The following is a 14,356-nucleotide window of genomic DNA, read 5'->3' as shown; positions in this document are numbered from 1 at the left end:
GTTTCGCTCGCGAACGTATAGAGATCGCTTTAAAATATCAAACAGCCACTTTTGTTTTGTTTCTCTTGCAAATCAGGATGAAGTTGCACGATTTCGACGCTGTTGTTGCATTAAAAGTATCCACGTAAAAGCCTTTTGTCTGCACTCGTGTGACGGTCCAGGGAAACCCCACGTCCGTGACTCTTGTATCGACAGTGACGTGTCAAGTACAGTCTGTCAACGCGACACAACTGAAGGTAAAAAGCAAAGCGCGAACGCACTCCTGAAACTGTCAGGTGAGTTGAAGCAGTATTCAAAAGATGTCGCTTTCAGCCATCATGTACGATGCTCCTCTGGATGTTCGGGAAGTGTCCCGCTGCCTTTCATTTGCAACCCGTGATTTTTGTCCGTTTCAACAAAAGCCCAGGGCGTGATGACGTCATTGAGGGTTGGACTGGTCTGCTCCACCTGCGAATGCAAATCCACACGGCACATTTGACAACGGAATGAACGGACTACAGTATATGTCACAGCACGTTTATTTTATGTGACATTTCTTCGTTTTTTTACCCTTAGTTAAAACATTTTTTATATTGTGATATTTATTGAAGTGCTAGAAAAGGCTCATTTGGCTTATAAATGCAATGGACAGTGCTGCGACACTGCTCGGCACTGTAAATACAATTATATTTTTGTGAATCGGTACATGCTGAGATCGTTCGCATTCGTTTTCGTTTCCGTTGGTCAACATCGAAACATGAGCGCGAGACCGCTGGAGCGAAACGCGACAGTAGAAACGACTCGATCGCTTTTATCGTTCTTCGAAGTCATTTTTCGCCGAATGAAAGCGGAGAAGAAAGCTTTTATTGGATAAATGGCGAAATTAGGGCACTTCATCACCAGAGCATTACAGTCACCATCCACAGAGTTCACTGAAGTAAATTGTTACCTGACAGAGGATAACATTGTTGTGGGATTACAAAACGTTAACAATCCCTTTCAGGCGTTTTGAAACTGGAAACTGTTATTTTGGATAAGTACATAGCACCTTTTTTTCTTCTGAGGGATCGTGGTCATTGGGATACACGTTGCTGATGAAGTTCTCCAGAGCGCGGGAAGCTCGCGCATCGCTGTGTGCAGCAGCGCGTACGTTGAAAGTGGCGGGAAGGACAGTTTGAGCTCCATACAATCTGTTGGAAAAAGTGCGCGAAGATGCCGGTGAGACGGGGCCACGTCGCGCCGCAGAACACTTTCCTGGACACGATCATCAGGAAATTCGAAAGTCAAAGTAAGTTCGTGTTTATAGACTTGAAATGAGAACGTAAAATGTGTTATTGTACTACTGTCTTCAACAAAAAATGTTTCATGGTATTTTTTTTGTATATAACGCGAATATCATTCTTCATAGTTCACTAGCATAAAACCAGCTGATTCCATCCCGTTTTAAAGGTCGCTAATGAAACAGATGTACCACACATAATAATAGCTTTAGTGTTGAATAATAACACTTATTGTAGGCTATTAAACAAAATGTAATAATGAAACATTTTCAGCAGGGTTCTGTATGCTAGATATGCAAAACTGTATTTTTTCTGTAATTTCTTGGCAAATTACTCTCTTCAAACGAAGCACATGAGTCATGACAAATGATATATATTATTAATATTTAAATAATCTGCACTATTGAAACTGCATTGGGTCTTTTGGTTGCAATACATCAATGATGACTTAACTGCATGCTTGAGTTGGAAATAATATATCTAAAAAATAGATTTACATTGTGGTTAAACACATCTTGTTGGGTCAATTGTAAACAAATTTGAATTTACTGTTGTAGAGAATCTTAATTTGGATGCTGAATTTTCTTGTACTCAAATTATTTTAAGTGTACATAATTCCTAGATGTTAGTGAATGTAATTTTGTTCTTAGGTAATGTAAAATATTCATATTTAATATAATATTTAACAAGTAATCTTTTTTCTCCTAGTGCCAAAACTATTCATGTGAATAATTAACATTATTAAGATATTGTTAGTCAAATCCAACCCTTTTCACCACTTTGACTTAACATGTGTTTTTGATTCCAGAGTTTATGCTAACATGCGATCTTGAGTTCCACATTTCCATCACTTTACCTTACAGGTATGGAGATTCATGCAGAATGAAGACGCTGACAAATCTTGTTATTCAACCGTCCTCCAAAATCTTATTGGCTTTCAAAAAGACCAATCAGTCTCCATTTCATTCTGTCCCAGAGTGGAATTGTTTTGTTATCTATAGACAAAAAATAGTGCACAAGTCGACATCAAAGAGTTACATTGCAAAATAAATAAATAAATAGACTGCATCATAGACCTGTATAGACGCAGCAGCTCCATTGTGGAAACATTGGACAGATTTTTTTCATAATTGTACAACAGATGACAATCTGCCATTGATTACAATAATCATTTAGACTACTTGTGCTTTTGGTAATATCCATTATGAATAATATTGGCATGTAATATTCCAATCCATTATTTAATGCTGATTTATTCATATTAAATGGGTGTTTATTACACATAAATGAATGACACCTTATTAAAAATATACTATTCAGAATTCAAAGAATTGATCAAAGATCAGATACTTCATACTCTAACCATAAATCATCATTTATTGCTGTTGAAAATGTAATATGAATTCATTGGTATTGAATGTCTAAAGTATCACCTAAAGTTTCAAATGGTCATTGAATCAAGTCTTGTTTGCATCATTTGCTCAGATGTGACAGCAATCAATATGTTTGCACTTTCCATCATAACCTTACCACTACCCTTCCTCTTTTAGGATGCCATCGTCTCTCCCTTGGGTGCTCTAAATAATTTAGTACTATCCATCAAAACCCATGGCAAGGTTCTGAAAAGTGCTTTGGTGGGACTGAAGAGCACGTACACTTCAAAAGTATGCGTGGTCATTGCATTTCCATTTATAAAGCGGAACTAATGTAAGTCAATAACATGATGTTTCTCCTTTAGTGTTTCTCTCTGGATCGTTTGAATTAGTTTATTTATAACCTTAAAGTCTGCACACCTAGGACAGGTTTAAATAGATCACTACGTGCCTCCCATTGTGAACAACCATGTTTATGATATCTCAACCGAATATTAAAAACTGAACGTTTGAGAGTATTTTCTGTCCAGTGTTCAGTACAGGATGTCAGATGAGGACAATAACTACAACAAACAACAGAACCCCAGACTAAACTAAAATAACCCTCAACTCAATTTAGAGCTGATATGGCTCTTTTCTACCTGAAATCTCTGGTACAGTCACTTTGGAGTCACCGAAGTGTCAGGTCAGTACTTAACCTGATTCCAAACAGTCATTTATAGAGCCGTGAGAACACGAGAGAATAACAGCAAACACCAGCATCACTTTGGCAACTGCTGAAGAAAACTGAGACTGATTCCCCCGGGAGAACCTCCTACAAGAATTACTTCATCACTTCACACATTGTCTGGCCATCCATCCATCCATCCATCCATCCATCCATCCATCCATCCATCCATCCATCTATCTATCTATCTATCTATCTGTCTGTCTGTCTGTCCGTCCGTCCGTCCGTCTATCATCCATTCATCCACCAGCCTATCTATATATCTGTCTGTCCGTCTGTCTGTCTGTTTGCATATCCATCCATCCCAAAAACAAGTGGCACTTAAGGCGGTTTTACACGGGACGCGGTGGGCGGCAGGCTTTGCTTGCGTTTGTTCAGCTCAGATACTGCATCTATGAGGCAATTACTGTAAATATTGGATTAGTTTTCATGTTGGTAATTGCACTTAAATAAAATGGCACTTATTTTTGTATACATTTAAAAAATATATATATTTATCCCCTTTTCTCCCAAATTGGAATGCCCAATTTCCACTTCTTAGTAGGTCCTCATGGTGGCGCGGTTACTCGCCTCAATCCGGGTGATGGAGGACAAGTCTCAGTTGCCTCTGCTTCTGAGACCGTCAATCCGCTCATCTTATCACGTGACTCATTGTGCACGACACCGCGGAGACACATGCTACTCTCTACGATCCACACACAACTCACCACACGCCCCATTGAGAGCGAGAACCACTAATCATGACCACGAGGAGGTTACCCCATGTGACTCTATCCTCCCCAGCAACGGGGCCAATTTGGTTGCTTAGGAGACCTGGCTGGAGTCACTCAGCATGCCCTGGATTCAAACTCACGACCCCAGGGGTGATAGTCAGTGTCAATACTCGCTGAGACACTATACAACTATAAATATTGTAATAAGCTATTTTGTTTTGTTAATGTACAATTATAATATAAAGGCTAAACAATGTAATTGTAAATATTGATGGGATCTAGCCACCTGTCTCCACATTTGATGAGTTCTACAATTTTAAAGACTAAAGAAATAGACTGCGTGTTTCTTCATATTGGCTTCATTTTGAAATAAAAAGATATTCAAATAAAATCAAAATAAATTGACATGATGACATATAGCAACTAGAGATGCACCGATTGCAATTTTCTTGACCGAGTTCGATTTCCGATTTTTTGCAAGTGTGACCTGCCGATACCGATTTTTCCGATTTTCTTTCTAAGAAATATTTGACAACATATACATACAAAATCTACCTTTCTTCAATGCAAAATTTTATTTTCATAATAAAATAAATTATTAAACATTACATTTCCCCCAAACTGCACTAAGTTACAGGATCTTCTCTCACTTAAACAACTCTAAGTGCTCTATGACTAGAAAGAGGTAGAAATAACAATTAACTGCAAATGAGTTGCTTTATATAACAGATGTCATTTCCCACTATTTTTATAAATGGACCTTTTTCTCTTTATTACTCGTCTAACAAAACAATTCCAAAAATCTGAAAAACTGAAGTGTCCAATACGCTCAACTTACGTTAGATGTCCAAATATCAGTTGTAAAACTGAGCACTGCTTCGGGAACGGCTTGCATACCTGTCAACACTCCCGTTTTTCCCGGGAGTCTCCTGTTTTGTTATTTCTCCCAAAAAAACTCCCGTAATTTGTATGAGCCAAACCACGTTATATGAATAATCACATCAATATATTATTCCAAGGTGGTCCAGTTGCCAGATCTTGAATGAAACGCATCCTACTCACACAATCAACACATCATACACATTACAAACCATTTATGACCACAATCTGGCAACCTACAACCCAGTTGCGCTGTTGATATCTGCGCAGGCAGACTTGGTACCGACTTCGGTACCAAGTCAGTACTGAAATTTAAAACATGTGACGCTTTGAGCGCTGTTGAGCGGAATCGTAAACACCACTGATTGACCATTGTGTTCACGCGCTCATCGGATATGTCTGTGATTGACTACAATGATCAGCACTTCAAAAACATGTTGTAAATATCCATCAATGACTCTCTTCACCGAGCGTTTGCACAGATACACGGGAGCGTTTGAAAGCAGGACCGGTCCGCTGATAGATGGCTGCTTGTGCTTTCAAAAGCTCCCACACCCGTTTTTAAAAAGACTTTCAAACACTTCCGTGTACTCTCAAACGCTCCCGTGCGTTGATCATTGTAGCCAATCACAGACATATCCGATGAAAGCATGAACACAATGGCCAATTAGAGGCGTTTACGATTCCGCTCAACAGTGCTCAAAGCGTCACATTTTTAAAATTTCGAAGTCGGTACTTTTGACAACACTACTTACAATTATTACACATTTCGAACTTTATGTATTCTTCACTCACACAGTGAAGATCTTTCACGCCAATGACATGTTTACGTGCGGCTGTGACGTTATTGCCTGCGCCGCTGGCAACAAAACGGACCGGCTTGGAATCGGTAAGACGTGAGGCTGACCGGCCGGTCACCGGTCCGGGCCGAGCATGCGGAATTCCGGCTAATTCCGGTCCCTGGCTGGTCGATCGGTGCATCTCTAATAGCAACAATACAGAGCAATAACATGAACGAGGATAGCATAGCTCAGATTCATTTGTATATTGAGTTTGAGTTAATTTATACTTTTCATCCATTTGTCCATCTCTTTATGTTTCTTTGGCTCTCTTTTCTTTGTTATTCTTTCTTCTGATCTTTCTTCATATTTCTATTCTTTCATATCAATTTAATTTTATTACAGTAACAAAGTGCCTTCTAGATAACAGAATCATCAGTACAGAGTTTGAGGTGCAGAGCCACATTTCCACACCGCAATGAACTTTGCTCAGCGTTAAGGTGGAGTATTTATAGTTTCCATTGCCTGCCTTCACTGTCACATCGCTGCTGAGTTGTCATTGTCTACTTCGGCCATTATTCTGGGATGCTGAGTTGTTGCTATGCCCATCTCTTTCTTTTGCTATCTCTCGCTCTCTCTCTCTCTCTCTCTCTCTCTCACTCTGTGTAATGGAGAGTGGGTGAGATCACTGTCTTATCGGCACACATCAGGGGAGTTGGTGTGATTAAATTTCACCATGATACAGGTGTCCATTCTTCCTCATTCTCTCTTTCTACCTCTTTGTCATCCGTTTCTTGTTCTTTAATACACACTTGTTCTTTAATGTCCCAAACATGTCAAGATGAGAGAGAACTTGTGTTAACTAGGATTGAGGATTGAGCATTTTTCAATTTAAGTTTGACCTTCGGGACATTTTTGTCTTTTTTATTTTTGTTTTTTCGATCATTTTGTCTGTTAATGCCAGCGGCGTACATTTTGCCAAAGGTCTGTCATTTTGGGGGAATTTTAATATTTCAACCTCAGTTCCTATAATACATTTATAATACACTGTTTACTCAAAATAGTTACACTCAGGACCTTCAGGACAAATATTTCCCAATTGAATCCCATTAAACAATTGCAATATTTGATCCCAGTGCCATTAAAGCATAAAATCATTAATATATGATATTATACTTTCATTCTGGAGCCCTGACTTCAAAATCTACATTTTTAATACTTTTCACTGGATGGAGCCATTTTTTTTATGTTTGGCGTATGGAGCAAATACAAGCTTTTCCCCTATTCTCTGTTTGCTGTATTATAGAGCACTGCAGGCCAATTGAATAAATGATGCAGCTACAATTGTGTATTTGTGTTGGTATGGACGTCAGAGTGTGTTTTGTATGTGTGTATTGAGAAATGTGTGTGTGTGTGTAAAAAAACAACTGTAGCATTATGTAAACAAACTGGCATTTAAAGGGTTAAAATCCTGAAAATGAAAGAACATTTGGTAGTTATGATCAGGACTGTTGGTTAAAATAAATTACTCATTGAAAGTGGACAATAATATTGCCATATTATATTATTATGGCAGTTTTTTGACAAGGACATTTATGTCCTCTAAGGACCTCTGAGTGACTGTTTTTATTGACGCACAAGGGTTAAAAGAATAACTGTATGATTTTCATAACTTCCGGTTCCATTAACGGTTCTCAAACATGCATTCTTCCGCCAGTACAGACAGAAAAGCGTGCTAACATACTCGGACTGTGTTTCCTGTGCTACCATTCAGCATCACTGCAACTCCGCTATTGAATCAGAAGCATTAACCACAGCATGGCCAGTTTAGTCAAAATCGCGAACAAATTACTCCTTTGAATTGGCACGACCATTATAGTGTGATTCCCGAATGAATGACTCTTATGAGCCGGTTCTTTTGGAAATGTAATGCGAAATATTCAGCATGACCAATGTAGTCCGATTCCCAAATTAAATTCTCTAATGCACTTGTTCTTTTAAATCTACAGTGCAAAACAGACAGCATGACTATAGCAGGCTGTCTACAGAAATAATGATATTTATGACCCTGTAATTTTGTTTGAAGAGTGATTACTTGATGGTTGTTGATATGAAAATGTGTAGTTAAAGATACACATTATAATTTTTGTATTTTATGAATAAATAAATAATAAAAATCAACAATGCTTTCGATCGCTCATTGCTAAGTTAGAATTATATGTTTTATACTGTGATTATTAAACCACAAAGGCTGTGATTTAATTAGATAAATATATAGTTTGCATGTGCTGCACACTTCAAATGTGACACAAAGACACAAAGTGCTCAAACCTTTTAGAGATCCTTGGCTAACACATGGAAAACACCATCATGAGAGTCGCACGCTCTGTAGTAGATGACAGCGAGCAGAGCGCTATTTCACTTTGTAGTGTGAGGCATATGTAGATTACATACTGTATATATTTAATTAAATAGCAGCCATTTTCGGTTTAATAATCACATTGGGTCACGTAGCGACTGTGAGTGAGAAGTTACCGTCAAAAACACACAAAATAATTCTTAAATAAATCAATTTAAAACAGAAATATATCACCAATATGTAATACTACTACTACTAATACTACTACTAATAAATCAATAGTAATTGTATAATATTTAAAGAATATCTCACATCTCTGATGCTCTGTCACTCAGAACATAATTTAACAAAAATTAACTACAATGTTTTCATTTTGATTGTGCTGTGAGGATCTGTATAAAAGCACTTAATTTAATAAATATTACAATATTATGTTGAAAATTAATAGTTCTATTTACATTTGATTAATTCATGTGTTTAGACACCATTTTGATGATAACATTTAAATAAACTGTTGATGTTAAGTTGTTAAAAGGTAGGGCTGCAACAAATACATATTTTGATAATCGATTAATCTAACGATTATTAGAACGATTATTCGGCGATTAATGCAACGATAAATCATTAGCGCGTAACGATTATTCTGCTTGTGTCCCGACTTAAAAGGTTGTATTAAATGTGCTTACTAACAATAAAGAGGACAAAATCATCTTTTAAAAATACCTCTAAATGACATTCACTGAAATAAAGGCGGGAAAAATACTTTTTATTAAGTTTAATTCAGTAAAGAAATTCACTGCAATAATACATATAGTTATCAAGTGTTTTTGTCTTGTTTTCCATTAAAAAATGTCTAAAAATCCTTAAAACAAGAAACATTTAATTGAGAAACAACATATAAGATATTTAGACTTGCTTTAAGAGAATGTATCTTAAATATACAGTAAGTGTGTTTTGTATATAAGTCTATTTTTTCACTTGGTTATAATATATTATATTCAAGATCTATTCTCTAAAAGCAAGTCGAAATATCTTATATGTTGCTTCTCAGGTGAATGCATCATTTTTAAAGGATTTTTAGACATTTTAAAATATGTGTATTTTTAATATTATATTCAACATTCTCAGATAACAATTGTTTCTTCTGAAGTAGCTGCTAAAGTAAATGTACGTTGTTTTAAAGGAGTTTTATATTTTTATATTGGAAAACAAGACAAAACAAAAGCAAATCATAAACATATTTTATTGCCGCGTATAATGGGGTGAAGACTGCACCTGTCACCTTTCTGTTCACTTCAATCCATCTTTAACTCACAAAAAAACAAACTCTCTCTTATTAATAAAGCTTCAGGATAAGAAACACACAGTGACACTTATATAATGACTCAATAAGTCACGAGTCATCACGTTATAATCTAGCTGCATTAAGCATGTGTGCTCGAGGGACGAGTGTCCTGTGACAGTGTACATCAGTCTCTCCCCCTCAGATCGGGACATTCACACAACTCATAGAAGAGGTGATGACCACACATAAATGCCAGTTTCAGAGTTTGTAGTTATTTACATGATCTGCTTCCGTATTATTTGAACTTTACTAAAGCTATAATGCATTAAATATAACCGCATTAAAGAAGTAACGTCGGGGTGTTTCCTTTAAAGAGCTCCGACTCCACTTTCTCCACAGCGAGAGTGCATCTGTATTTACCTACTTTGTATTTTTGCATTATAATTCCCTCATACTTTACGATCTACATGACCTGAAGCTGTTTGGAGATGTTAGAGAGCATCTGGACTGTGATCTGTGTAATTCTTCCTCTCCTAATTCAGATGCGAGCTGCTGTGCTGCTCATCATTAGAGTTTAATGTGATCTCATGTTGTGTTAAATGAGATCAAATGGCTATTCTACAATGAACATTGTTGTCGACAATTTTTATTGTCGACGTTGTCGATAACGTCGACGAATCGTTTCAGCCCTACAAACAGGTATCGGCGAGTACTGAAAAGGAAGTATTGTACTCTACCACTAAAAAAATGGTATCGGGACATCCCTAATTAATAGACTTATCGTTCATAGTAAATAAATGATATTATTGTTAGGTTTGTATCCATTAAGTTCCAAATAAAAAGAGAAAATAATCAAATGAAATGTAGAATTGAGAATTGTTTAAGTATTTAATTAGTAATTAAATCATTGTATTATATAACAAATATTCATTACCACTTTATCACTAAAATAGAAACGTTTTAGTTAAATTTCCAGCAAAAAATAAACATATTTTGATATTTATCTAGTACCTCGGTAACCAGTTTTTTGCTTTAAAATGACTCATACCATGATTGGCATTCATACAAATGACAACACACAACTTTTCCCAGAAAATTTCCTACAATTTCAAGTTTCGAGGTCATGTGTGAACACAACCCGTTTGAAAACACTGGTAATTTTGCTCTGGCAATTTTCCTTAATGCAAAGTTCTATCATTACCTATAAATTTCCTTATTGATCATATGTGTGAACTGCACATTTGCTACATTTACCAGCAACGATTTTCCTGTAATTTACCAGGTTGCATGTGTGAGGCTGATATCAGCTGTTTAGCTCCTTTGCCTGCATTTGCATATGTATCTGCATATAGGCACATACGTTGTTGTATTGGTGTGAGCTTCTGTATAACAGTCTCTTGTACTATTTTAACCACTTTTCTCAGGTTACATCTGTAAGACAAGCTGCCAAGAATTCAACACCTGAATAAAACCTTTAAACACACATACAATTAACTGGGTTCACTCTCCACCTCGTTAAAGCGACACAAAGAGGATTTCCCATCTTCTTTCAGGTATTTCTCTTTGCTAAATGCATTGTGCTGTTTTCTCGGGGCGGCTTCGTTATTTCTCAGAGATGAAAGGAAGAGACGGGTTCGCTTTCCTCCATTTAACTGTTCTTGGCTCTCTTTGAGTCTGTTAGCGACTCTGATCCGCCATGTGTGAGAGAAGAATTATTATCAGTCTTGGCTTTGAAGTTTGAGGAAGACACATGTACATGGAGAGTTCACATAAAAATGTTAAATGATCGATCCATCAATCCATCCATGCCCTTGAAACTGGCATACATTTTTACATTTCAGGTAAGTCTGGTTTAAAGTTTCGGTGAACTTTCCGTTTCTAAAGTCTAAAGTTCTGATTGATTGTGCTTTGGTTTTAATTAGTCCTCGACTCAAATGTGGTGGTAAACCTCCGTTTGAAGAGACAGTTGAGATCTTAAGAGTGTTTAATTATAATGCTTCAAGGGTGTTTTCTCTTTTCATCCCATCTTTCTCTCTCCACGCTTCGGTTTCCTTCAGTCAATCTTTCCTCCTTCTTCTGTGAAATGTCTTTTTTGGTCACAGTGCTGGTTCAATCTGATCTAAAGCTCGACACACTGTTCCCAAAGCAAAGAAGAATTAATACATTGATGAGACCTCTTAAATATAAAATGTTTCTCTTACTCGACAGCAATGAGATTAAATGGAGGCACCATCACATGGCACATTATCCTGCAATTTGTCAAAAGCTCTCCCTAAGGTTGTCTACCGGAATGCCAGTTGATTTTAAAACATTTAGTCTCCCAAAATATATCTACAGATGGAGAAGAGTGGTAGTCTTGAGCAACTTTAGTTGCCCATGGCCATAAATGGGTTAACGGCATCTAAACAAGTTACGCAAATGCTAAACACTGCCACTGGAGCATGAAGACCTTTTATCCTCCGCAGTGAAAGAAGCATCTCAGAGCGCAAACGTCACCTCTGGATTCCACACCTAAACTCTCACCTTTACAGCAAATCTCCCTGCTGACCTGTAAAGTGTCTGTCGTTTACTCAAGACTCATACGTTTGCTTCTGGCCTTTATCTCGCGCCCTTCTGAAGGCGGGAAGATCCGTCATCATGGAAAAGCACTTTCAGGGTAAATGAAGTTGACATGACTTCTACTGAGAGCAGCACAACTGCTGGAGGAGAGAAAAGGTTAATAGATTTCACCTCCGCTCAGTTCTCGAATTGAGTCAAGTCTTATGGGGGGTCCCCAAGTTTTTTTTTACGGGGCTGGGGGGTGTAGGTTTAGTCTTGCAATATACACTTTATACAAAATATACAATATATTTGATCATATTATGCATATATATATGCATATATATATATATATATATATATATATATATATATATATATATATATATATATATTATTCTTTTAAATTACTTACTAAAGTAATACTGGATTTAGAGGGCAGCAGACCCAAAACAGCAACTATGGCAAATATACCAGGGCACTACATATAAGGCTCTTGAAGACCCGTAAAAGCAAGTAACTTCAAAATACATTGAAATGTCTCAAAAACAGTAGAAAATAATCAGATGGCTTCCAGACTCACTGGATTTCATTGATGTACAGCCATGGGGAGTATTGTTTCCTCCATATCTCTAACTGATTTCTCCAGTTATCAACTTCCTTGCTCTGAGTTTTTGTGGTGCTGAGCCGTTCAGCGTTGTTGGTGGGAGTTAGCTGTTCTGAGCTGTTGCTGACCTGCTCTTTGCTTTTGTTGATCTGTGCTGAGCTGCTGTTGGTGGTACAGACCCGTATAAAGCTGTTATCACTGCATTTGTCCTCTTCTGAGATCTTGTCACTGCTAACCTGTGCTGAGCTCCTGCCACTGCCCTCTGCTAAACTGGAATGGACTGTGCTTGCCTTGGAGGTCCTCTTTACCTGCACACTAGACAATGCCATGTTTTGGTTTCAGTATTTTTATTTTTAAATAAATACACATAATGAAATGAAATATACACTACCATTCAGAAGTTTAGATCGATACAATTTTTTAAATGTTTTTAAAAGTCTCTTCTGCTCAAAGCTGCATTGATTTGATAAAAAAAAAACAGTAATATTGTGAAATATTGTTTTCTATGTGAATATATAGTAAAATGTGTGATCAACGCTGAATTTTCAGCATCATTACTCCAGTCTTCAGTGTCACATGATCCGTCAGAAATCACTCTAATATGATGATCCGATGATCAACAAACATTTATGTAATAAACATTTATTTTATTTTTCAGGATTTTTTGATCAATAGAAAGTTCAAAAGAACAGTTTGTATTTGAAATAGAATCTTTTGTTACATTATAAATGTCTTTACTGTCACTTTTGATCAATTCAATGCAACCATACTGAATAAAAGTATTAATTTCTTTCCCAACATTTTTTAAAAATACATTCTTACTGACCACAAGCTTTTAAATGGTAGTGTATAATGCTACAAAAGTTTATATTTCAGATCTGAAGGATCATGTGATGAAGACTGGAGAAACGTTGGTGAAAATTCAGCTTTGATCACAGAAATAAATGATATTTTATTGTATTATTATTTTAAATTGTAATAATATTTCATAGAATTACTGTTTTTACTGTATTTTGCATCATATCAATGCAGGCTTGGTGAGCAGAAGAGACTCTTGAACTTTTGAACAGTAGTGTACATCCAACAGAATGATTCTAGCTTTTTTTTACCAATGTAGTTTTTACCCTAAAAACAACTGGATGATTAATGTGGATTATGTGACACTGTGATAATAATGTTTGTTCCAAAATACTTTAATGATTAAATGGATGAAACTTGTTTATTAGATATTAAACATATAGATTGTGACAAAACAGGCTGTCAGTGTGTTGGTGGGGATTTTTCAACTATTTCAGCACATGCGATTTTTACATAGTTACGTCCAGTAGGTGGCGGAAAAGCACTGTTATGAGTGAGTCAGCAACTATTCAACGACCACTTCAGTGAAAAAGGCTGCTTTATTCAGAAACAAACAATGCCATGGCAATCAATGTCAATTATTGCTATTTCAAGAGTGAATCCCGCATAAATGCGTATGTAATTCCCGAAACTTTGTGTTTACGTGGCCATTGGTCCTGGCTGGCATCATGAAAAACAAGATTTATACAAATTCTGAATGGAAATTAGAAAGCATAGAAAGCACACAAACAACCTTTACTAAAAAGCTGTTATCCATCTCTGTCGAGATCTCTATATCTACCCACACCATATCGGGGCTTTTGTATTCCTTGCGTAATTGGAAACATTTAGGCTTAAGTTACTATTTTTTTCATTATTAATAGTTCTGGTTCTACGGGAGTGCTAAAGTAGAAAGATATATAGAGAGAGACAATTACCCCTCAAAAAAGTCGGTAAGAAGCTTTCTCTTCCCGACCTCGAGTGGAGGTTTATTTTTCTC

At 36.6% G+C, this 14,356-nt stretch overlaps 1 protein-coding gene across 1 annotated transcript in view; it reads left to right on the top strand.

The window, feature by feature from the left end:
• The first annotated feature begins 250 nt into the window (after positions 1–250).
• kcnh2b (potassium voltage-gated channel, subfamily H (eag-related), member 2b) overlaps positions 251–14,356 on the top strand; it is a 264,994-nt gene continuing 250,888 nt past the window's right edge. Inside the window, 1 exon segment of the mRNA XM_052113349.1 lies at positions 251–1,267. Within this exon segment, the coding sequence (XP_051969309.1) occupies positions 1,192–1,267 (76 nt within the window). The 5' untranslated portion in view covers positions 251–1,191.

Source organism: Xyrauchen texanus, chromosome 41 (assembly GCF_025860055.1).
Source record: "Xyrauchen texanus isolate HMW12.3.18 chromosome 41, RBS_HiC_50CHRs, whole genome shotgun sequence".
Taxonomy (NCBI): Eukaryota; Metazoa; Chordata; class Actinopteri; order Cypriniformes; family Catostomidae; genus Xyrauchen; species Xyrauchen texanus.
Note: the sequence above shows the minus strand (reverse complement) of the source record. Positions and strands in the feature narration are given on the sequence as shown.